The 25986-nt window shown below is 54.7% G+C and overlaps 2 protein-coding genes across 2 annotated transcripts in view; both read left to right on the plus strand.

The window, feature by feature from the left end:
- Positions 1-10962, plus strand: LOC119112917 (1-phosphatidylinositol 4,5-bisphosphate phosphodiesterase epsilon-1). The gene is made up of 7 exons (XM_037237222.1): positions 1-136; positions 856-986; positions 1416-1517; positions 4063-4208; positions 9167-9338; positions 9660-9752; positions 10597-10962. Exons 1-7 carry the CDS (start codon positions 1-3, stop codon positions 10774-10776), a joined length of 960 nt encoding a protein of 319 aa, XP_037093117.1. The 3' UTR covers positions 10777-10962.
- LOC119112923 (1-phosphatidylinositol 4,5-bisphosphate phosphodiesterase epsilon-1) overlaps positions 10915-25986 on the plus strand; it is an 18567-nt gene continuing 3495 nt past the window's right edge. Inside the window, exons 1-12 of the mRNA XM_037237227.1 lie at positions 10915-10925; positions 11282-11420; positions 14800-15009; positions 15088-15364; positions 16958-16966; positions 17121-17205; positions 19950-20161; positions 22012-22217; positions 23812-24036; positions 24548-24772; positions 25183-25438; positions 25867-25951. Of these exons, the coding sequence (XP_037093122.1) occupies positions 10915-10925; positions 11282-11420; positions 14800-15009; positions 15088-15364; positions 16958-16966; positions 17121-17205; positions 19950-20161; positions 22012-22217; positions 23812-24036; positions 24548-24772; positions 25183-25438; positions 25867-25951 (1940 nt within the window). The remainder of the gene's footprint in view (positions 10926-11281; positions 11421-14799; positions 15010-15087; positions 15365-16957; positions 16967-17120; positions 17206-19949; positions 20162-22011; positions 22218-23811; positions 24037-24547; positions 24773-25182; positions 25439-25866; positions 25952-25986) is intronic.

Below are 25986 nucleotides of genomic sequence, written 5' to 3' on the forward strand. Positions count from 1 at the left end.
ATGCTGGAGTTCCGCGGCTCGCGTTGGACCTTCTCCGTGCCCAACGACGGCCTGCTGCGGGACATCGGGCGCGCGCTCTGGGCCATCCTGCAGAACGAGCCGTCCCGGGACGCTCGCGCTCCATCGCTACTCAAGCGTGAGTCAGGCTGCACACCACGGCCGAGGGGGGAGGGGAGGGGAGGGCACTGCTGCTGGACAGGGCCGCCAGCTTCACACCGACACCATGGGAGGATTGTGGGGTGACCGCTGCACTCATGATGTGCCCAGAAGTGGTTCACTTCCACTCGGTGTCTTGCGTGGGAGCCATTCGCCGCTTCTGGCGGTGTCGATTCACCACTCACACGCGACAAAGAGATCTGTGGGCGGCGCCCTGATCGCTCGGGGGTCGTTGACCTTTCACGGCTAGCGTGAGGCACGATTAAAAAATTTACGGCGTCGCTGACAGCTCTCCGTAGGGCTACTGTGAAAAGTCTCAGGTGTAAAATAATTATTTTCGGCTGATGTTTGGCTGAATGGCTATTCAGACCCGCAAGCAGGGTCCAGAAAGAAGATAGTGTCTACAAACGGCGCGGCCTTGTGATTTAGAAATAGCCTTAGAGGTTCATGCGCTGTACATTTCTAGAAAGTCACTGACATCATTCCATGCTAAGGAAAGCATTGCAGAAATCATGTGTCACATGCATGTTGCACTTTAATTTGGTCAGCACTGAACACGCAAGATCATCATTTAATCACCATGCACTCTCACATCTTACTCAGATCATCACCATGTCGCCAGGCTACTTAAGATCAACCCAACTCCTTCCATGATCAGCTATGCCTGGTGACCAGACAAGGGTTCTTGGCGGTTTTCAGGGGTCGTTCCTCACCATCCGTCGTGTAGCCTGCTGTATTACAAGGAACTGGAAGATCTGCAGAAAATTCTGCACTTTCCAGAGCAGCTGGCGCTGTCCATGACCGAGACTGAGCACAAGCTGTTCTCACAGGTGAACATGTCTCGCCCTTCTTGCTCCTGTCATCTTTGTTCGTCCGTTGTTCCGAAGGTACATGGTGTTGACCCATTTCAACATAGGTCGCTTGTGTTATATGTTATTCAAGCAGAAAATTGTCCATTTCCCGGGTATTGAAGAAATGGCTAGAATGTGGAAGGAGTATAGAACAAAAACACGGTGGAATGAAAATAGCGAGGAGAGATTGTGAAAGGGACGTGGAAGATCTGCTCAAAAAGGTGAGTTCAAACGGGAAAAAGAGAGACGAGTTGAGGAAAAATGCAGACCGTTGTCTGGTTTTCACGGTTAAAGTCAGTGCAGGAGAAAAACAAATCCTCTTGAAACGGTAGTTATGGATGCACCCGCGCAGAGCTGCGCCGCAGTGTTTCCGGCCTGCCGGGCTCACCGCTTCTGTGTTGTGTCCAGGTGTCGGCTATAGCGTACATCCGGTACACGACGTGCGACCTGACCGGTTCTGAGGTACTCCACCAAAACGACATCCAGGACCTGTTGCAGCGGTTCAACGAGGTGAGCCCGCCCCGCCGCCCGCGGCGCAGGCCGCGCCCAGGCGCCCGCCTCCACCAGGGCGCGCAGGGCAGCCAGAAGAACTGGCATGCCGCCAAACTTCTGTTGGCCGCAATGTCGTAAAGATGTGGATGCAGATCACCTGGGCATGATTTTACATTCGGATTTAAAGCGCGAAGTGTTCATACTCGATTTTTTCCTAGGGTTTCTCGCTTAAGACACGGGAGTAACGATATTGCACCATTTTATGCGTACCGGCGAGGTCATGCCTGGTCTGCAAGTAATACCCGTTTTCGTCAGCTTTAGGCTGCGGCCCATGCCACCAGTATGCTGAAGTTGACGCGGCTTGCAGGGGCTCAGAGGGCTCCGCTGATCTCTCCCGGGACGCGCCGCGAATGCAGACTCACCACTTTCTGACTGGCGACGCCGGCGCGATCAGCCGTCCGCTTTGAAGTGCAGCGCATGCAGCCACTCGAGGCTGTTGACCCGTTATAAATTCAGCCGCCGACGCTAATGGCGTTTATGGCGCGACGTCATGATGCTGCCGTGCCAGCGACGGCGCCAGCTGGAGAGTCCCTCGCTGAGATCGAGCTGCGAGTCAGCGAGTCAACCAGTCAGGCCAGCCAACATCCCACCGCAAGAAATTTTAAGCCGCTGGGAGACCAGTGGCCTCAGTTTCCGCTGCTTTGCAGCAGATCCTGGGTGATATACATCATGGCAGCGGGGTTTCATTTCCGCCAGACGCCGGCAAAGTTCTGATCCCAAGACACTCCCAGTTTACCAGGCTTGTGTTCTCAGCCTCGCTCTGGGAGTCGCAGGGCCTGCTTAGGATGCGGCCCCGGGCGCCTCGTGAGGCGCGGACCTGGCGCTTCGAAGGCCGGCCACGGTGCTCTTCTGCGTATTCTGCACTTTGATGCCATATGTTCTAGCCGTCTATCGTTCTAAAAAATATAATATGGCAGCCCTGAAATGACCCGAACGTTCCAAAGAATGGCATTACACACACACACACACACACAACACACACACACACCACACACACACACACACACACCACACACACACACACACACACACACACACACACACACACACACACACACACACACCCACACACACACACACACACACACCACACACACGCACGCACGCACGCACGCACGCACGCACGCACGCACGCACGCACATAGATATAGATATGAGGAAAAATGCTTCCCTTCAGGCATAGGTGGTCATGTGTCGAGACATAACTGACCTTATCACCTTCGCTTCAGTTCTTTCGAGACTGCATATTAAACATTTAGTTTCTTCGGTTAAATCATAGGTGATAGTTATGAAAGTCGACATACATGCTACGATTATGACCAGCGTAAGGATTTACTTAGAGTACAACGTTTCAAGCATGCCTTCTCTCTCGTAAGGTACAGGAAGTTTTGAAGCTTACAGTTGGTCAGCTTTAAATAATATTTGACAAGACACACAATAACGTTTCGCAATCAAAAATTATTCAGCGTGGAACGCAATAATTTCTTCACATCGGGAAGACATGTTAACAAGGTCGCAAGCAAGAGACAGATGAAGAGCTCGAATACAATCCGTACCTGCCAGTATGCTTTGCCACAAAGCGAAGGTTATACATGACCAACAGTTTGTTCGTGGTCATAGTTGGGTGGCATTATCTGATATCTACCACCTTCTATATGGAAAGCCGGCGGCGTTCAATACAAGAAGTCATCCGTTTGGTGTTTTCTGTAGGAATTTGAAGTGTTAAGCTTTGCTGGTGTGTTTTCTGGAAGCAATTTTAGAGGCACCATCTTCCAAATGCATTATAAAATGTCTTGGTAGTTTACTGTTGTCATGCCAACGTAATTAATGTCATGTAGCCTACAATTAGCGTTGGGGAATTGAAATTCGTGAATCACATTGATATGCTTTGGCTGTTATATGCAACAATGACAACGTCGGTCTCCTGTTAAGAGCTTCCCAATGTTCATTTGCCATAAAATATTGTCAGGTGTCGTAACTTCTCGACACCTTTTTACACCACCACATTCCGATAAAAATAAAGGAAAAGTATTTCCGTGAAGTGAATGTTCTTTTTCACTTGTAACAATTACGGCATATTGCTTATCATAACAGGGACGGTTAGATTACATTATAACCCAGCGCTGCCTGTTATCTTTCGTCAACCGCGACCGCATGTAAGATCTGCACTCTTTACATCCCTTGCGAAAAGTAAACAGCTCCCGGCAGCTATAAGACCCGTCTATTTTAATCTGGAAAACACCAAGGTGGCATGATACGCCTTATGGGCTGTCAGGTCCGACTAAGACCCTCAAATTATTTGTTTGGCTAATTATCAACCCATGTAGCAAAGGATGCCACCAGCATCCCGCTCGCGGTGAAAATGGGGTCAGTGAGAGCTTCCTGCACAGCGACATGAACAACGAATTTTCGTGGTCAGGTGCGCTGCTGGGTGACCCACCTGACCCTTTATTGTTACCAGATGCGCTGCTGGGTAGCCCACCTGACCTTGTATCGTCACCAGGTGCGCTGCTGGGTGACCCACCTGGTGGTGAGCCAGCCCACGGACGAGGACCGGCGCGGCGTGCTCTCCTGCCTTCTGCGCGCCGCCCAGACCTGCTGGAACCTGGGCAACTTCCACGGCGCCGCTCAGCTGGTAGCAGGCCTTCGGTAGGTGACCATTCAGCTGGTGGTAGGCCTTCGGTAGGTGACCACTCAGCTGGTGGTAGCCCTTCGGTAGGTGACCACTCAGCTGGTGGTAGGCCTTCGGTAGGTGGCCGCTCGCTGAACTGTGACAAGCAGTTAACCGCCTCGGTTCTGCCTGGCCCTCGGCAGCACCGAACAGTGTGCATACTTCTTGCAGATGTAAGATTTCGGTACTGGGTTAGTAGCGGCCTGCAGTAAATCAACTCGGATGGTGCTAGAGCGGCGCTTGAGCTGGAAATGTCAGAACTCGGCCGACATCATCAAATGTTGGCCGGTTTTGAATACATTGGAAGGCGCTGACAGTGCCGTTGCTGGGGCCAACTTCAGGGCCGATACCCATGCATCAGGGCAGGCGCTGGTACCGGCGCCGCCCGTCCGGGTGAAGCGGCGCGGCTGGGCACAGACACGGGCACCGGCGCCACCCGCCCGGGTGAAGCGGCGCGGCTGGACACAGACACGGGTACCGGCGCCGTCCGTCCGGGTGGAGCGGCGCGGCTGGACACAGACACGGGTACCGGCGCCGTCCGTCCGGGTGAAGCGGCGCGGCTAGGCGCAGACACGGGTACCGGCGCCGTCCGTCCGGGTGGAGCGGCGCGGCTGGGCACAGACATGAGTACCGGCGCCGCCCGTCCGGGTGAAGCGGCGCAGCTGGCCGATCTGGTGCGCCGCAGCCTTCTGGCCGGCTACGCCTGGGTCGAGCGGCGACGTGGCAACGCGCGCTGTGTTGGACGCAGATGCGCCGCCACATGCGGCGCAGTGGGCCAACTTGCCTCCCTCAGCCCCCATCCCGCCGTTGCCAAAGTGGACTCCTTGGGATAGCTGTACGTCGGGGATATTTGGGGATGGGGATAGGCTACCGATACGAACGGTTTATGGAACGTGAAATAGAGGGCAAGGAAACAGACCGACGGAACGGTCCAAAGGTGGATTAAATTGAGCCGTAGTCTGCTGAAGGCCGTATATTAGGCCAAGATACCATCACGTAACAGCACTTAGCATCAGCTGTATGTATGTTGCGGGCAGTGTTGAGTGTTTCGTGCATGTAACTTACTAACAAAGAACGAAGATGCTTACAAACGACATGCATTTACCACGAAGAGCTTAAATGATACATTAAATAATATGTATTTGCTCCTTGCTGCTCCTCATGATAGTAAACGTCCCATGGTCCTGTCTGTCTAACTTCTGATGGGGGTTCCGTCGAAACGTCCTCCTGATTCATGGCCTGTTTAACCAAATTATATGCTAAACAAATGGGCGTTTCCTCCGATTGTTCATTGCATTGCTCGCCTGGGTTCCATTTACAAATGTGATGTGAACTCGCTCGCTGCTCGCTGAGGCAGCCGGAGGGATGGCAGTGACGTCAGCCGGAGGGATGGCAGTGACGCCAGCCGGAGGGATGGCAGTGGCGTCAGCCGGGCCTTCACGTGACTCATCACAGGCCTTTTTGAATGTGATCGTCTCTGCAGTTATCCGTCTCAAACAATTGTTTAGATAAACGCGTATTCTCCGGTCTTGGAAATATGCTCGGCATCACGGCTCTGTTAGGGCTCAGCGCTATCGCATAGTACATATATTGTCGCAGACCGCAGTACCGGAAGCTGCCATCTCGTCCTCGTTTCCCTTTGGCTCAAATGTGCGACGTCTAGCTTTTTTGGTAGGACTGCGTGTATTTTTTAGACGGAGTTTTGTTTGTTTGTACACATGGAAATAGACACTGAGAGAAATTATGTTACCTTGGAGTTAACCTAAATCACATTTTGCCCAAGGTTCTGTAAGTGAATTAATGTATCAAAGGCTTTCTGACAGATGTAGGGGTGGGTCCCGCCCATCCCACTTTGCTTGAAAATAGAGCATCAGCCCCTGGTGGTGCATGAACAGGATGGCCTTCAGATCTGGGTTTAGCCTTCCTCGTTTCCCTCGTGTCGAACGGCTAAACGTCAGGAACAAAAGACACGACCGGCCCCGGCCGCGATGCCCATGGCCTGCCAATCCTGGTAGACCGCACTGGCCTCGGTGGAGATGCCCATGGCCTGCCAATCCCGGTAAAACGCACCTTCAGCGTCTGTGTTCTCGCACCAATCCCCGATGCCACTAAGCGCACCATACCCCACGTCCATGTGATGCAGGATATAGCTAGAGATGTGAACGTTCATGCATCAAACATCCATGCATCCGTTCGGACATCACGAGCCCTCGTCTCTATTGTACCACTATTTACATTGTACTGATTTCCACCGTCGCAACGAGCACAATGATATGCAGCACCAAGTGTCCTTGTGACATCGTGCCAAACATTCCAATGCATGTTCATAGGAATCATGGGCGCTTTTTCACCTTTTTCCGTGAAATTGACTTTGAGCTATCTGAATATGGGTGTGCCACTGGGAAACAGGTACAACAGGCATTTATGACAATCCCTCTGAATGCTTTGGATGTTTGTCTTACCTGCCTGCCTGACAACCGTTGCAGAGAAAGCACGGTCCAGAAACAGCAAGGTAACATAAATCATAGCTTGAGCCGCGAATACGTTCAAAAGGCGTTCGACACCCTTTTGCTGCCTGTGAACGGCTCCGGCGCGACGCGGACCCGCGCACAATCCTTTCAGTCTGGGAGTGTCGCACGACTCGCGACCACGCTAACGCCGCGTCCGACCTGAGCGTTCTGAAAGCGTTCGGGCGCAGCTTTCATGCCAGGCATCTGGTCATCGCAGCGCGTGTGCTAAGAGGCGCCGGGATCGTCGACTACCCACTTTTCTTTTCCTGTTATTCGTCGGCTGGGCGGTCAGCCGACGTGTGAAGTCGGCGCCCTCCGCGAACTCCTTTGAGCCTCATCGCCGACTGCGGCGCGCGACAGGTCGAGGCCTCGCACGCGGCGGCCGCGCCACCTCGCTCGTGTTTGTTGTTTTAGCGGCGGCCTTTGTGGCGCGACCGCGGCCGGCCAGAGTGGAGTGAAGCATGGCGTGCTCGCACAGAGGAGCGTGCATCGCGAGCTGGTCCGAGCACCGCTGGCAAGTTCGTCCTCTAAAAACCGACAACGACTGCACCCCCCCCCCCCCCCCTCCCCCAGACCTAGGACCGTGATGTTTGATTGCGCGCTCCTAATGAACGCCGCCGTGGTGAGAGGAGAGGAGAGCCGGCCGGCGCAGAGGGAGGGTCGATGCCAGGGCAAAATCAGCGCTGTTAAGAGCCGCGGCGGCTGCTGGCAGCGTGGCCCGCCTCTGCCGAAACACTTTTTAGACAGCCCTCGCCCCCATAATACGCTTCAGATTCAGTTAGGACGGCCGTGGCCACCAGTTCCCATCGGCTGCGGCAGCTAGCGGTAGTTGACCTTCCATTCTGCTCTGCGGCTCCATTTGCTGCAGTTGGGTGAAGGGTGTCGCGCAACTGGCGGATGGTGGCTGCCGTTGCAGGGACAGGGCACGGGGCGTATGAATTTTTTGTATTCTCATCGGAACCAGCACTGGCGGAAGACATTTACGGCGGTATGAGCCGCAATGAAATGAGGCCACTGTGGATCGACTTTGATCATTTGCACGTGAACCATTTGCGGCCTGACGCGTTACAATTCTCACCGACCGGCCGGAAGGACTGGAATAGACGCGCTGAAATATTGAAGCTGGATTAACTGGGGTTACTGTTTTGTCATACCGCAGCTAAATGAAACATTCTAATGTCACACGTCAGTAGATGTTGCGCGGAATGTAGTTACCGCTTGTGTTGTTTTAGATAGCTGCTCTGGTCGTCTTATACGTCTGGACAAGTGTTTGGTATATCGTATCGGTCTTGCGTGCTAAATGTAAAGAGTTAATGCAATATGAACGTTAGCAGTTCAATGTTAGCAAGACTGATCCTGGAATTTTCAGATGTCATCATGTCTGAGTAGTTAATGAACACTCTTTAGTTTATTTCGGTATGGACTGTGATCAGGCTGATTGCATGGGCAAATAAATGAATCGGCGCGATGATGAGTTTAAATACGTCTATGAGCCGGGGCAAACAGTCCCAGTTTGCCGGTTAGGTGTCTACTTATCTCACGATATGCTTTCGTTTCACCGATCCTAATCGTACACAAGTTGTCATTTTGACCGTTCCGTTGGTTTTGCATCCCAACTAACTTCCGAAGACAAAATGCAATGTACAGCACACCTTACGCAGACGGTTTTGACAAATTATTTGGGCTGTTTGTCACGTTGCTCATGACATTTGACTGGGCACGGACAAACACTGTACATTATTGTGTTGAAGCGAGCGACTAGTCATTGGTATTTCTTTATACGCATGTGATGTCTGAAAAATCATCGGTATTTTTTCTGACCGCACCCCATTTCATCCCTAGTAAACGTGCGGCAGCTGACCGCAGCCCTATCTTGTCACGTTCTTATCGCGGACAGTCGCCCAAAAAACGTCCATCGATCGTAACAACTAGAGCAGCGACGACAGCGGCCTAAAAATGGCACGAACCACGCATCAGACGGATAATTAAAGTAACAGGATGTTTTTGCCGCTTTTGCCACAACCAAACTTCACATTTTTGTGGTATCAGCACTGTGCCAACCTACCCGTGTCGCAACTAGACCCGTGCCACTATCACGGAACAAGGCTGCAGACCGTTCACGGTTGTAGTCTTCTTCAATTCTATATGCTACAATTGTGTTTGACTTTCCTCGCAATGTTTCCTGTTTAGGTTGAGCACCATGCCCTCTGCTCACAGCACAACACACACGCTGTATGCATAGTCAAAGCAGTGACTATCTATACTAATTCCGTTCTTTCCTGATGCTGAGAATGATTAATGCCTTAAGATATAACCACGGAATCAGATACAGACACGCGTCCAGGAATCGGCTGACACCATGATTCTTGTGGTTGTTTTTAACATAGCATGCATATCCGCTCATGCCAATGTTTGTTTTCACACAGATCGGAAAAGCTCCGCCCGTTCTGGGCTTCCCTGGCGGAAAAAGAGGACATCCCTGTGCTGGACTTCTTATTTTCTGTTTTGGAGTATGACGTCACGCCTAAATCCCATGACGCCATCAACCCACACTACACGGCGGCCTTGCAACGTGCACTGGCAATCAAGCAATGCAAGGTGAGGGAAGGCTGACCTTTGCACCCCTCCCCCGTTCTCAGCGACATTCGTCGAAACGTCCCCATGCTATTGCCGACCACAAAGTGCCTTAGCTTGCAAAGCCATTCTCGAAGATTGCCAGCAAGCCAACGTCTAAGAACCCGATCAGTCGACCTCGCTGGTTGTTGGCTTCCTGTGTCACTTTCTGGAAGGCAGTATTGACTCCTTTTCACCTGAAACTACCACAGCGCTAAGCCGGCAACATCTGCTTTGATTGAACGTTCAATATGTTGACGGCTGACGCGACCAAATGGCTGAATGAAATCCGTTGTTGTCCTCCAGGTCGTGCCGTTCTTCGGGGTCATTCTACGGCGTCTGCGCGGCATCCTGACCCAGTGCCCCAGTCTGGCTGTGGTGCGCGAAACGCCAGCCGAGGTCAGTGAGCACGGGATGGGGGAAGCACCCGCTCCGGTCAGAGGTCATCCGAAACGGGGTAGCGGAAGGGGGGCGGGGGTTAGCGGTTCACACTTGCTCTGGGAAAAAGGACTTATCTGGATAACTCGGGAAAATGGTTTGCAACGCTGTGTCTTGCGTCTCTTCTCTGGCCCCAATTCATGTACCCATACGCCGAAGCGTTGCGTTGTGACGTAACGTCCCCGGGCGTGAGTGGTCACAGTTATTGCACCGCAATATAAAGGACCTCAAGGGCCTATCACCATCGCACTGAGCTGGCGCGGATTAGAGCGTTTAGCAATAGCTGCCAGCTACATGTAATACGACTGCAATTCAGAGTAAGTCCTTTCTGAGAAACGAATTGCTATGCATGAAATCTGGAAGCAGCTGTCATTGAAATGTTTCCATTAGCCCAAAATGTCATTCCACCAAGGTCAATCTTGTGAATGTCACGTCCAGGAAGCGAACGGTAATGCTCGCCGCCATGGATGCGTCTGGGAATGACAATTCACTTCAGTTTCTCTTTCAAACGATCTTGTGTAGAATGATGTTACAGCAGTCAGCTCACAGGCTAACTGTCATATGCTCATAATTGATACATGTAACACCTCTACCCATGCACTGGCCTAGTATTTCAAAACGTATTTCAAATGCGGACGCCTGCGAAGCCGTATTCCTTCACATAAGGCCGCAAAATAACCATGAATTTTTTCATTCAAGTTGATACGACAGGAATGTTCATCTCAATTGCTAAGGTAGCGTTCTGTTGAGTTGCAGCAAGGCACGGGAGCGCGTTTCCAGCCCACGCCGCCACCGCTGCTGGCAGGTGATATCGGAGCCAAGCTGCGAGAACTTCTCCTCGCCGCTCGGTGTCGGCGGCCTGATCAATATGGAGAAGTTGAGGCAAGTGCAGCTGGTGGTGGACGAGATCCAGGCCTGCCAGAACCACGCCACCGAGCAACAGGGACACCTCAACAGCAAGCTCAACAACTTCGAGTTCCCGTAGGTGATCCTAGGTGGCGCGCACAGATGACTGCCACTCGAAAGTTGCAGTACTTTTGCGATGTGACTGGGGATTGTGTGCTATGCAAAGGACTATCAATCAAACAAAACATTGCGCGTTTTAACTGCACCCTGATTGGTAATGTGGAGAAGGTTCCGAAACAGCGAGTCGCAACTACGTTCATACATATATCGCGTCATCACAATGGCAAGACGATCGACTTCAGCTGCTAGGCGGTTGTATCAGGCGGTTGTAGCAGGCGGTTGTATCAGGCGGTTGTAGCAGCGGTTTTATTGCTGTATCAGGCGGTTGTAGCCCGCCGGGAGCTAAATAATCTTCGTACACATACGTCATCTCCATCATGAAGCTTTTTTTCGTTTGATCCAACGGCCAGCTCGTTACTTTAAGCTTTCTGTAACGGGGATTGCGACCCCACGCGGCCGTGGCTGGCGTAGCCGCCGACCCGGCCCTCCAGCCCGCCGCTGACGTCTCTGCTCCGCCACCGCAGGTCACGTGACTGGTCCGACTGCAGCCGCTGCGACTCCGAGACGGGATACGCGCCGGTGCAGCCAGTGTTCGGCGACCCCAACGTGTCCTTGGTGTCCATCTGCGCGCACACGGAGGACGTGGACCTGCACACGCTGCAGGTCTGGGCGCCGGTCCTCCGGCAGCGGGCTCGGCACCGCAGAGGTGCCGCCACTGGCAGCCACGTAGTGCGCTCCGTCGACGTTGATGGCGGACTGGAGATTTGTCAGCCTGGCTGTCAGCGATGATAGGGATTTATAACCGTAGTGTTAAGATCTAAGCATCCTCTAAGAACGACCTCGCTGTGTCGTCGGCGCTGATTTCTGTGTAAGGATGTCTCAGTGGTATCAGCGGATGCTTGTTTCGGCTGCTGGGTCGTACTTGTGGGGTGCGCTTTGCTGGTAAATGGTACTGGCGAGCTCTGGAATTAATGTGTCCTGGAAACTATCCGTGTAAATGTCTATCTTCGATACGTCCCATCAGTATATAATGCAGCTGATAATGCCAGCTGCATTGCATAAACATTCGTGCAATACCACGGCCGAATGAGTGGAGCGGCACGACGGTGGCCGTAGCGCCGTCAGTCGTACCCGCTGCTCAGTACAGATGTCAGGCTGACACGTCACGTCCTGTGGCATGTTAAACATACGTCAGTCCTTAAACGCCTTCACATTACTGCCCGATGTCAGGTGTCCGCCCATGCGACTACAGTCACCAACTATAGCTCATTGCCACCTGTTTCCGTTTTGTTGATGTGGTCCTGCATCAGTCATTTAGCGCACCTAGCTGACTCTTAGTTTATGTTTAGATGTTGTTCGTTCCCTTGCCTTTCATTCGCCGTCCATCATATAGATAGTTTAATTATTCCAGTAATCTCGAATGCACCGCCAGGTCGAGCTGTGAGCGCGTTGTCCGCACCATATGATCGTCACCATTCTGTCAGTTCATTCCAGTAACCTCGAATGCACCGCCAGGTCGAGCTGTGAGCGCGTTGTCTGCACCATATGATCGTCACCGTTCTGTCAGTTCATTCCAGTAACCTCGAATGCACCGTCAGGTCGAGCTGTGAGCGCGTTGTCTGCACCATATGATCGTCACCGTTCTGTCAGTTCATTCCAGTAACCTCGAATGCACCGTCAGGTCGAGCTGTGAGCGCGTTGTCTGCACCATATGATCGTCACCGTTCTGTCAGTTCATTCCAGTAACCTCGAATGCACCGCCAGGTCGAGCTGTGAACGCGTTGTCTGCACCATATGATCGTCACCGTTCTGTCAGTTCATTCCAGTAACCTCGAATGCACCGCCAGGTCGAGCTGTGAGCACGTTGAGTGCACCATATGATCGTCAGCGTTCTCTCGGTTCACTCGACTGCAGCGGAATGGCCTAGCCTTTCTCCAAGACGGATGAACTCACCACTTATCTGGGTCGTTAACGGACCTCCTGGCCCACGGTGACTGGAGGGCAGGCGGGCGGTGATCGTCTCTTGAAGTGTTGGCTTAGGCTGTCCTCGAACGATGGGCCCCATTGTCCGTACTTGGAATCGGCGGTGCACTTGCAGTGACGGGCCCATGCAAACTCGGGTATGGAAAAACAGCTGTGGTCGCGCTGTTAGGGCTGGTCATGATGCCACAAGTTGACTAGACGTACCTGCACCATATGGTCGGGATGCCACAGGTTGACTAGACGTACCTGCACCATATGGTCGTGATGCCACAGGTTGACCAGGCGTACCTGCACCATATGGTCGTGATGCCACAGGTTGACCAGGCGTACCTGCACCATATGGTCGGGATGCCACAGGCTGACCAAACGTACCTGCACCATGTGGTCGTGATGCCACAGGTTGACTAGACGTACCTGCACCATGTGGTCGTGATGCCACAGGTTGACTAGACGTACCTGCACCATATGGTCGGGATGCCACAGGTTGACTAGACGTACCTGCACCATATGGTCGTGATGCCACAGGCTGACCAGGCGTACCTGCACCATATGGTCGGGATGCCACAGGTTGACCAGGCGTACCTGCACCATATGGTCGGGATGCCACAGGTTGACTAGACGTACCTGCACCATATGGTCGTGATGCCACAAGCTGACCAGGCGTACCTGCACCATATGGTCTTGATGCCACAGGTTGACCAGACGTACCCGCACCCGCGCACTATGTCCGACTATATCTGTACCGACCCCGACGTGGCGTGCAATAACATGACCTGGCCGAAGCTATGTCGCGAAACCAGCTGTCGCGCGTCACTGTCACGTGGTCCGTGCGCGGCCCGGGTCCATTGCGACAACCAGTCTTGCCACTGGGGACAGGACAGATCTGCGGTCGCCGTTGTCGGGACTCCTGGTCAGCTCAGTGTGATTTAGCGGCTTTCTAAGACAGTTGTTTAACCTGAAAAATAAGTTTAAGCTATTCTGACCAAACCACCTAACCGGTTTTGTCTCTCTTTCGATATGGGTCTGTTCTGCCCGGCCGTCGGTAGCTTCTGATGTGTGAATGAAATCCAAGTGCTGCACAGCTGTCTGGTTGACGGGAGGCAACGTGGCCAATGCAAGATCGGCAGCGGTGCGACGGGCATGCCACATGTCCCACTGACATGTACATACATTATTGCTAGTGAAATGAACCTGGCATGACCTATCAGGTGTGCATGCCCAGTGCTCATCCTGATATCTGTTTTATCGGTCCTGGTCTAAGAAACGCTCGCTCTTTCGTAAGCGGGAAGTCGTTGACGCTGACTGTCGCAGGCCCTTGTGTGCGCCCATCAGACTTGTGCCAAACTCCGCGTGAAGTCGGAGTTCATTGGGGTCTGCCAAACTCCGCGTGAAAACAGAGTTGATTGGGGCCTGCCGAACGTTCACCGTCGACGTGAAATCGAACGTGTGAACAGAGCGTAAGCAGCAGCCGACATTGATTCATGCACCGCTATCGGCACCGATGAACAAAGTCGAATTAAGCAACGGTGTGATCAACGATGCTTTTTATAGATATAATCTGGCTTTTGCGCTTTTTTATGGTCCATGCCAGGCTGTCTGTACACAGGATAACGGCTTCTCTCGCAAACCATTTTCATCGGAGTCGATTCCACGGGAGTCCACATACGGTTTCGGAATTGAGCCATGCCTCCTTGGGTTGTAATCAAAGTCGGCTCGCAGTTGCCCTGTGACGTTCAAAGTGGAAGCCAAAAGCGGCCTTACGCCGTGCGAGTCAAAGTCAGATTCGAATCGGCTGGAGTGGAGTCACGCAGAAGTCAGCGCCAATATCGATGACAGCCGCGCTCCGCCGTGGCCCGACCCCGCCGTCCACAGATGATCTCGCCATTTCGCCCTGTTTGCCGTTAACTGTGCGCGTTAACTCGGGCGCGGTGGTGCAGTATGGCGCCGTTGCGCTGGAGTCCGTAGGCGCTGCTGTACAACACTACGGTGGCCTGGCGCACCCCTCACACGACCTCTACATGACCTCTATGTAACCTCACCGCGTTGCCTTGACCGGCAGCTGCTGCAGCATGGCACCACGGTGATCCGGTGCGACGGTGAGAGAAGCAGCCTGGCATTCCTGCGCCTGGAGGCGACCAACAGCGTGCTGACGTGGCGGCGACCGGCCTGGGGCTCGGCAACCGACTGCCAGCTGGCCGCCGACCCGGACCAGTCGCTCAGTCCAGGTCTGCTGCTCCGCTACGCCAGCCCCGGCGAGCCGGCCGCGCTCGCCGGCGACGACGGCTTCCTCAGCCTGCTGGCCGTCAAGGAGGTGGGGCCGGCGGCGCGTGACGTTGACTGGGCGCAGCTCGAGCGTCGCTTCGGCCTGGACGCGCTGACGCCGGCCAACGCGCTGCGCATGGTGTTCGGCGGTAGTCTGAGCGACAACCGGTCGCTGACGTTCGTGGCGCCGACGGACGTGGCCGGCCACTGGCGCCGCCTGCTGCCGGTGCTCGTGCGCCGTCTGCACGGCCAGCAGAACAGCGCCCAGCGCCGCCGGCTCTGGCTCAAGGAGCAGTACCTGCAACTGTTCTACGAGGAGGCGCGCTGCCGCGGCCCCACCGCCGTCGAGGCCGCCAAGGTCGGTGCTGGGAGCGCGGCAGTCGGCGCCCGTGGTCCGGGGACCCACAGGAAGCGTCGCAGTGGCGCGCCCCTGAGCTGGTACTCGTTACTGAGGAAGTGTTTTTCGTCAGCGACAGGCGGCACAAGACCGCTTGGTCTCACCCTGTGTTTGTCGGCTTTCCGTTATAAAAGTGGTCACTGGACGGCAAGTTAAGACTTTTGCAGTAGATTTCCAGTACGCACACAATACTTCTTCGGGCCTACACTAGCAAACTCTCAGCAAATTGAAAAGTTATGCGTTATCAATACCCCACCACGACCTACTCTCGCACAACAGTGCATTTACCACCAGCAAGTGAAATGTTGCGCGCATGGTTGCTACGCTTTTTCGTCGCTGCATCGCATGGTTTCCTTGTGTTTCAGGCGCTCGGCGGGGGCAGGAGCATGTTCTATCCCGTGCGCGACTACTCCCCTGTCGATCAAGGCTTTCTGCGGAATCCGACCGGAAAGTTCAAGAAGAAACGCTCATCTCTAGCAAAGGTAACAATTATGTGTTTGTGATGTCATCGCTTTAAGTTCTTTACACGGTCTGTTATGGCTATTGGCAAGTCAACCTCGAAGTTATTTAGTTTGGACCTGTGGCTGAAATGTTCACGAAACGTAGGCTGTCCAAAGAGTATGTTTTTGCAGGTACCTAGCAATCTTCTAATGTTATAGACATGTTGCATCATCGACGCACGAAAGGCTGTGGCGCAGGGACAGGACGGAAAATGGCCCAGAAGTCAGCGCGATTCTAAACAGTCAGGGACGCACGAAAGGCCGCAGTGCAGGGACAGGATGGAAAATGGGTCAGAAGTCAGCGCGATTCTAAACATCCGGCGACGCACGAAAGGCTGCAGTGCAGTGGACAGGACGGAAACTAGCTCAGAAGTCGACCTTAAGCAGTCAGCGACTCACGAACTACAACATTATCGTAAAATGGCCTCGGTAGCCACTGCGTTCGTGCAACCCGAAAACCTCAACGGAACTGCAACAGTAAATGTACTTAGATCTCACACGAAGAGGCCAGAACAGTGGCTAGAGCAGTGCGGTCATTCTACCTCAGATGTCGGCATTTCATCTATAAAACGATAAACAGCGTACTAAATCTACAGAAGTACAACCCGCTGTTGAGCAGCCGCCATGCTGGCATTCGTGGTTAATACCAATAGCCGCCTTGTACCGTTCTAGTCGTACAGGCGACGGTGCGCAGTGCCGCGTCGGTGTGACTACAGGAGTGACGGCTTTCTGATGGGTCTGTGCTTCAGCCGTGTGTATGCGGTGTGACTATAGGAGCGCCGGCCTTCCAATGGGTCTGTGCTTCAGCTGTGTGTATGCGGTGCGCATTTTTGCGTGCATCCGTTCAGCACCTGACCGACGGCGGCGGTGTGTCCGTTCCCTGAACGTCGGCGGCGGCGTGTCCGTTCCCTGACCGTCGGCGGCGGTGTGTCCGTTCCCTGACCGTCGGCGGCGGTGCGTCCGTTCCCTGACCGTCGGCGGTGGTGTGTCCGTTCCCTGAACGTCGGCGGCGGTGTGTCCGCTCCCTGACCGTCAGCGACGGTGTGTCTGCGCCCCAGACGTGCGAGGTGAGCAGCGAGCCGCGCCGCAGCCCGTCGCCGCTCTCGTGCAGCCCGCTGGCGGGCCTGACGCCCAGCTCGTCACGCTGTACCTCGCCGACGGCCACCAGGGGCCGCCTGCTGGCTACCTCTTCCCCGGCGCCGTGTCGCTCGCGCTCCTCAGAAGAGCCGGGCCTGGCCGCCAGCGTCGAGAGCGTGATCAACACGGGCAGCAGCCCGGTGCGCCGCCTGCTGCCGCCCTTCCTCAGGTCAGCCCCGTCAAGCGCTGTGCCGGCGTGGCAGCGGAGGCCGCGGGGTCATCCGGTTGAAGCAGCTGGTCGGCACTGCCACTCTCGGCCCGTAACTGTAGTGCGCTGTGTGAATGCTAAATAATCATGTTTGGTAGTTTTGAACGCCTCGGAGTAAAGTCTAATGGTATTCATGCACAAGGTTACGTTGGTGACAACTGTGCTGCAACGCGTGCTCTTTTTAACCCACACACACACTGGAGTGAGTCTGGAAATCGTTCGCACCGGAAGGGGACGGGAGAACTGTCGTATACCCCGCTCTCAACAATCTCAGCAAATGTAAACGTTAAATGCCAAGAGTACAGGGTGTGTGGTGGCCGCATGCTGCTGTCTTTTGTGCACATTTGGTGACCTACGGTCATGTTTTGGGAGTTAAATTAGATGAGACGCGCTTAAAACTGTCGATATGACGTCTCGTCAACGTTTTTCAAACCAATTGGCATGTTTTATAAGGGATATAATGCAGCCATGCATTACGCACGCGGATGATACATTTAACCACAACGAAGTCAAAGAACAGCAGTGTCCACCCCAGTTTACACGTTATGTGAATAGTTATTTAGTTATTTCACGGGAATAGTTCTTCGGCGGGAGTTTGGAGATGAATCTTGTGATAATAGCTTTACTTTATCGTCAGTTGAATGTGGTTTGGCAGATTCAGTCCTAATGAAAGTTGCTGTAAAGTTGGTTGGGATGTGGGTGGTGGGATTGTTGCAATGTGTTTGATAATGAGCATAACTTTTGTACAATGGTTTGCCGTTATTGATTACCAGGTTCATCTAAATAAGACGAAGGTTCAGAGGTAATAATGATATGCTACATGACTAGCCAATGTTACCCAGTGCGTGCCAAGCAGGAGTGCACAACGCAGCACGCTCACACGTGCACGTTAACGCACACACATATGTATACCAGTTACATGATCGCCACAAATGTGCTGGTAGCGTCACATAAAGTACGCCACGAAAACTGCAGAATGTCATGCAGTGGCAGTGAGTGGACGGGACGTGCTGCAGCGGCGGCTGTGTGGCAGAGGCCACGCTTCTGCGTGCCTGCTCCCGTCGCCCTGTCCTCCTGAGTAGCTAAGGGTGTCTTTCTCGCTGGCATTGCCACAAGTTTCGAATTCATCGTCAGACTCGGTAGTCCATTGGTAAAACTGGCGTGACATTCTGATACCCGCTACACTATACACTGTAAAACCAGTGCTACACTTACTTAAGTTAAGTTTCTACGAATATACTTTATATACTTAAGTTTCAACGAAATTAAAGGGATCGACACTGATCGATTGTGTCGAACATGCCAATATCCGAATGTCACGCCAACTTTACCGACGTTCTGTTCAATGGAGAAGTGAACGTCTGGCGGGCGTTCAGCGGGCGACAGGCGCCGCGTGGCGTGAGTACTACGACGATTGTGTTGTTTGTTCTTCTTCAAGCGTTTGACATGGAAAAGGATTCTCTACTCAGATTTGCTCATCTGCCTCCGACTTCTCTACCTCTCCATGACCCACACAGCTTTGGAGGTGACAGGGCGTGATTGGCACTGATGACAAAACCGCGCGAAAGCAGTCTCGTCGTCGGCGTTTGAACCTATTGGTTTGGTGTTGGTTTGGTGTTGGTTTGGTATTGGTTTGGTGTCGGTTTGGTGTTGGTTTGGTTTGGATTAGAGAAGTAAGTTAAGCTTTTTTAAGAAATGGTTCCTTTAAGAAATAATTTAAGAAACTACTTAGAAATAATTCAGTCATTCAGTTTACGTCCTTTGAAAAATAATTCAGTAATTCACAAACAAAAACGGAACGAGGCAGACCCGCCTCCTTCCAGTCCGCGTGTTGAAGCCAGTGGTCCGCGTGATCTGTGTTTGCCACACCTGGGTAACAACGCGTGCACAATCGGCGATCTTCGCCCAGTTGTTTACTACGCCGGAGACCAGTGGACAGCGTGTTGGACCGTACATACCTCGGTTTGGCAGCTTTTGACGGTTAGTGTTGCACGTGCCGTGGATTGACAGTTTACGATGTGTGGAGCGAGCCAGCCAGACCGCTTGGTGCGGTGCACGGCTTCCGCGCCGTCTCTCCACAGGCGACCAGTGGTGTGGGTGCGTCGCTCCGTGACGGTGGGGCTGTGGCCTGCTTCTGTGACAATCGCAGCGAACGGGATGGCGACGAGTTCAATGGGGAGCTGACGCACCAGCGCGATGTAGTGTGACCCTGTCTGCGACTGGACCGGTCGGTCAAGTCAAGCTGATGCCAACAGGAGGGCGATCAGCAGTTGGACAAGATCGGACCGTTCTTGTGTTTTGTGAAGTGTTGGACACTGTATGTCCAACACTTCATGCACCTCGTCTGCCATGAATCGTTGTTGCGGTATCCGGATCCGTTTCAGTGTGTTTTCGTTCGGTTCGATGCTACGCGACCCCGGACACGGACACCGCCGGGCACCCACCTCTGTCGACAACACGTCATGTCCACCTTTCCTCAAAGCGAACACAACATGAACACCATAACAGGCTCACAAACCTTTCGCTATGGCCATCGCACGCGAGCTCCCTGTCGCCGTCACAGAGGAGCTGTCGCTTCCCAGCAGCAGCCGGTCTTGCGGCGAACTGAGCGGCGTCGGCGCCGGTCCGGCAGGGACTCGGTCGGGCCCGGGCGTGGCCGCCGGCCGGTCGGCGCTAACCGGTGTCGACGGGCCCCGCTCCGGCAGGCAGTGCAGCCAGTCCGGCGCGCTGGAGGGACTGCTGGCGCGGCCCGAGTCGCAAGAGACACTCAGCTCGGCCGACCACCTGCAGATGGACGACTTCGCCCAGCTCTACAGCTCGTTCAGCCGGCTCATGCGCAAGGACCTGTGGCACCTATTTGAGCTGTACGCCACGCCCAAGAAGAGCCCGGCCAGGAAGATATCCACAAGCATGTCTGGTAAGGCTGCACGCAGGGCTGGCGGGATGATCGGGATAAGCAGGGGGAGGCTCAGGACGAGCGGGGACGTTTATAACGGCCGGAAAGTCGATGACAGACTCGGGACGGATCAGGCCCCGGGAGGCTCCAGGGAGGCGGGGTGGGCTGGCTGTCGGGACGGATCAGACCCTGGGAGGCTCGAGAGGGGCGGGGTGGGCTGGCTGCCGAGATGGGTCAGACCCTGGGAGGCTCGAGGGGGCGGGGTGGGCTGGCTGTCGGGACGGGTCAGACCCTGGGAGGCTCGAGGGGGGCGGGGTGGGCTGGCTGTCGGGAGGGATCACACCACGGGAGGCTCGAGGGGGGCGGGGTGAGCTGGCTGTTGGGACGGATCAGACCCTGGGAGGCTCGAGGGGGGCGGGGTGGGCTGGCTGTCGGGAGGGATCATACCACGGGAGGCTCGAGGGGGGCGGGGTGAGCTGGCTGTCGGGAAGGATCTTACCACGGGAGGCTCCAGGGAGGCGGGGTGGGCTGGCTGTCGGGACGGGTCATACCACGGGAGGCTCCAGGGAGGCGGGGTGGGCTGGCTGTCGGGACGGATCAGACCCTGGGAGGCTCGAGGGGGGGCGGGGTGAGCTGGCTGTCGGGAGGGATCATACCCTGGGAGGCTCGAGAGGGGCGGGGTGGGATGGCTGTCGAGATGGGTCATACCACGGGAGGCTCGAGGGGGGCGGGGTGGGCTGGCTGCTTAAGAAGAATCCAAAATCTCGGGATGGCTTGAAATGGGTGGAAAAGCTTTATTAAAGATGACCAAGCTCACGAACGTTCGGACAGGTGACGAGGGTGAGTGGATGGATGTAGACGTGGCGTTGGCTGGATTCTGGCGATAGTGACGTTCGGCGCGTCTGACCTCTGTGAGAGACATTCAGGGGAACTGGGCTGCACGGATGGCGATGAGATATCCACTCCATTTAGTGGGGCTGCTATCTTAATGAATTGGCATTGTAGAGCTTGCATTCGGGTTCTGGTACGTTGGCGCGCAACGGAGCCTATGCAATGTGCATTTGGTTCTTACTTTAAAAAACATATTTTTTGTTGAAAGTCAGCAAAGAATCAAAAAGCTTACCAATGTATTGACCACGTGACGAACATTTCAAAAGTGATACTTGTCTGTCCATGTTTGCTTTAATGAATTATGTATATTGTCTCTGCTTAAGTACCTCATATTTATTTGAAACTCAGCAAAAAATCGAAGTTGACCCATGTATTGTCTGCGCGTACGACTTTTCAAAAACGATAATTGTCTGTCTGTGTCTGCCTTTAGTCCCGGAGAAGCTACAAAGCGAAGAATGTTGGCTTCCTGTTTTCCCTTTTCTATAATATGAGCAAAGGCTGTTTGCTATACTCCACATTCATTATAACTATAATCAAGAAACTATATCTGACCTTCAATTTTTTGACAATGCAACCAATGTGCGTTTGGTGATGTTTAACAAGCATAGTCTGGTGTATTGAATGTTGTTTACGGTCACCACATTAAGTGCCAACTCATATTATAAGTGATATTAAAATTTACGTGTCCGTTCCGTTCGCGTTACGCGTGGAAAACTTACCACACTGAAATCACAGATGAGTCGGAGAATGCAAGTCGGTATGCATATATTTACCTATTTATATATTCATTTTCTGACCGGATGGCGCCAAATGATTTTGCTAGCGGTCAGAAGAAACGTTTGTGAAAAGTCGATTGCGCGTGATGTCTTCATCTTACAGGTCGATGACTCTTCCAAGCGAGCAGTGCACGTTAGCCTGCCTCCTGCCCCTATTCCCTGCGCTTACATCTGACGGCCTTGTGCCCGAACGTTTGTCGCCAGACGACGGCAGTCCGCCCAGCAGTGGCGCCCCTGGTGGTCAGCGCCGAAAGCTTCTGGATGCCATCTCGGCCGCCATGGTGGTCTGCAACGGCGTGGACGTGGAACGCGCCTCATCCTGGGTCATCTCCATGGAGACACTGGGCAAGGTGCTCCTGAGCCAGCAGGGCGAGGCGGCTGACCGCGAGCAGCTCGTCCGAATCATCATGGTGGGTCGGGCGGCGTGGCCGGCGAATGCCGTTGGCGTTGGTTTATCTCACCGGTCCACCTCACCGGTCCACCTCAACGGTCCACCTCACCAGTCAACCTCACCAGTCCACCTCACCGGTCCACCTCACCGGTCAACCTCACCAGTCCACCTCACCGGTCAACCTCACCAGTCCACCTCACCGGTCCACCTCCCCGGTCCACCTCCCCGGTCCACCTCACCGGTCCACCTTCACCGGTCCACTTCACCGGTCCACCTCGCCATGCTCACCTCAACGGTCCACCTCAACGGTGGGCACGCTCATGTCGGTGGCCCGTAAGTTTCAGTCCAGACGCACCTGTTTACTCTGCGCTAGATGAAGCCGTTTCCGCCGTCTAGACGGTGGTCACCATTCGACCGCTGACGTCATCTAAATACAGGGAAGTGTCATTCCTTAGCGCGGTGACTCCGACACATGTATGGTATCTAACCGACGTTCGCTGCAGTTGTGCTGGTGTCGACTCCAACGTCAGCGCGGCTCGTCTGCCCTGACAGTCGAGTCTTATCATCAGCCGAGTCAGCCGAGTCGTTATGACTTACCCGACTATATTCGTACGCGTGCGGTAGTGAGCACCACCCACTGCGTCCCGCTATATTCAGCACCTTGTCTCACCCAACTGAACGTGACCCCTCTCGTGACGGCTCTCGTGACTGCTCTCGTGACCGTTCTCGTCCCCGCTCTCGTCCCCGCTCTCGTGACCGCTCCCATGACCTCTCTCATGACGTCTCTCGTGATGGCTCTCCTGGTTACTCTGATGACTACTCTCGTTCGTGGCCACTCTCGTGACCGCTCTCATGACCGCTTTCGTGACCGATCTCGTGACCTCTCTCGTGACGGCTTTCGTGACCGCTCTCATGACCACCCTCATGACCTCTCTCGTGACCGCTCTCCTGGCTATCCTGGTGACCAGTTTCGTGACCGCTCTCCTAGCCACTCTGGTGACCGGTTTCGTGACCGCTCTCCTGGCCACTCTGGTGACCACTCTCGTGACCTCTCTCGTGACCGCTCTCCTGGCCACTCTGGTGACCAGTTTCGTGACCGCTCTCCTGGCCACTCTGGTGACCACCCTCATGACCTCTCTCGTGACCGCTCTCCTGGCCACTCTGGTGATCAGTTTCGTGACCGCTCTCCTGGCCACTCTGGTGACCAGTTTCGTGACCGCTCTCCTGGCTATCCTGGTGACCACTCTCGTGACCGCCCTCCTGGCCACTCTGGTGACCACTCTCGTGACCGCTCTCCTGGCCACTCTGGTGACCACTCTCGTGACCTCTCCCGTGACCGCTCTCCTGGCCACTCTGGTGACCACTCTCGTGACCACTCTCGTGACCGCTCTCCTGGCCACTCTGGTGACCACTCTCGTGACCGCTCTCCTGGCCACTCTGGTGACCACTCTCGTGACCGCTCTCCTGGCCACCCTGGTGACCAGTCTCGTGACCGCCCTCCTGGCCACTCTGGTGACCACTCTCGTGACCGCTCTCCTGGCCACTCTGGTGACCAGTCTCGTGACCGCTCTCCTGGCCACTCTGGTGACCTCTCTCGTGACCACTCCCGGCAGAGGTACGAGCGAGACCCGAGCCTGCGAGACACACTGTGTCTCAGCTTCGCCGCTTTCTGCTCATACCTGATGGACGAGGCCAACTTCGCCACGGCTGGAGCTGAGCCCACGCCACCCGAGGACTTCAACTACCCGCTCTCCTACTACTACATGGCCTCGTCGCACAACACATACCTGACCGGGCACCAGCTCAAGGGAGAGTCGTCCGTGGACCTGTACTCGCAGGTGAGTCTTGGGAGTCATCCGTGGACCTGTACTCGCAGGTGAGTCTCAGGGAGAGTCCACCGTGGGCCTGTTCTCACAGGTGAGTTCTAGGGGAGTCTTCCGTGGACCTGTACTCGCAGGCGAGTCCTCAGCAGGTGGTGTTTTGAGGGCCACAGACCAACTCAGGCGTAGTCTGTTGACTCCTATACTTCCCGCTGATGCTTGGGCCAGGGTCCTGAATGCATCTGCCTGGCCAGACTTTGGGCATCGCTGCACACAACTGTATGTTCATACCAGTCGTCGGATGACCTCAAGATTTCAGCATTATCATGGCCATCCCCGCCGCTATCATAAATAAATGAGGGTCCTTCGGATGAAGAAGGTTTTAAGACTCACGCATATTCCACACCACAAAATATGTGGCTAGTTTAATCGTGTGTTTGCCTCCCATCAGCTTACGCTGGCCACAGATCATGTCACTTGCTGAGTTGACTGAAGCTGAATGGTGGATAGACTGCGACCCCGTCGTCAGGTGCTGCTAACGGGCTGCCGCTGCGTGGAGCTGGACTGCTGGGATGGGGATGACGGGGCGCCGGTCATCTACCACGGACACACTTTCACCTCCAAGATCGGCTTCCGGGCCGTGGTGGAGGCCATCGCCCAGTCAGCGTTCGTGACCAGCCCGTTCCCCGTGCTGTTATCCATCGAAAACCACTGCTCTATACAGCAGCAGGCCAAGATGGCGCACATCTTCCAGGTAGGCTGTAGGTGGCGCTGTAGCTCAAACAGAGCCCACAAGTGACAGCACTGGTTGACAGCTCGGGCAACCGTCCGTGTGCGCGTTCGGACAACTGGAGCTCTGCCGAACATGTCCATCCCACCAGACGCAACAGATGACTTACTGTCTTAAGCTCACCTGCTGGCTGACCGAGAATATTACTAAAGGAACTGGGCCACAGCGAAAAAAAGCTTTGCGCATCAGCTTCCCCTATATTCCCATGAATCAAACCATCCCTTCGCCTACATCCCCTGACACAGATCAGACAAATACTATCGCCGCATCTTTTTGGTCTCGCCGAATCCACCTCTCTTTAGCGCGATATGTTGGCCGCTGCAGGTCTGCTTGCTGCGGTTCGCCGCAATCAGCTGACGCCTGCCCGCCGGCAGACGGTGCTCGGCGACAGGCTGGTGGCGCGACCCGTGCTGGACCTCGACCTGAGCGACAACCCGCGCCTGCCGTCACCCAACCAGCTCAAGCTCCGCGTGCTCATCAAGAACAAGAAGCTGTGCGCTGACATTCCGCCGCTGATCCGGCGTCACAATCAGCGCACCAACTCGGTTGTCTCTTCCAACGCCTCGTCGGCCAGTCTCAACCTGGAGAGCGACGATGACGACGACGATGACGACGACGAGCTGATCTGCGGTGAGCACCACGGCCGAGAACGGGCCACGGGCGACCGGGGGGCTGTCGGGACCGCGGCTTCTTGCGCCAGCGCCGGCTGACTGCCGCCGCTGGAAGCCGGAGATGGCTTGCGGCAGCGCTGAAGGCGGCAGCTGAGTGGAATATCATGATGCAATTTTAACCATGAACGTGGATGTCTAGAGAATATGTGAGTATTGAAGAAACGCTAACAAGTGTGGATTGCGACCTGATCATATCAAGCGTCATCTTCTGTCGCTGTGGCGTCACCCAGTTTGCATCTGTAACTTTCATATACCTTCGTTGAAGTAGCAGATTTCGCCCCCTCATGGGAAGCCATAGCCCGGCTCCGAAACCAGCAGCTCGCTGCCGGTTTGTCGTACCACCGCAGCGTTGCTCCGCCTGCGTGACGAGTGATGTCGGCTCCTCAGATCGGGAGGCGGCCCTGCTGGGCCACCTCAGCGACGTGCCCACCTGCGAGGAGGAGAACGGCCGGCCTGCACACTCCCGGCACAGGTCAGGGTCACACTACCGGCACAGGTCAGGGTCAC

The sequence above is a fragment of the Pollicipes pollicipes genome, unplaced genomic scaffold (assembly GCF_011947565.3).
Source record: "Pollicipes pollicipes isolate AB1234 unplaced genomic scaffold, Ppol_2.1 Scaffold_7261;HRSCAF=8764_pilon_pilon_pilon, whole genome shotgun sequence".
Lineage (NCBI taxonomy): Eukaryota > Metazoa > Arthropoda > Thecostraca > Pollicipedomorpha > Pollicipedidae > Pollicipes > Pollicipes pollicipes.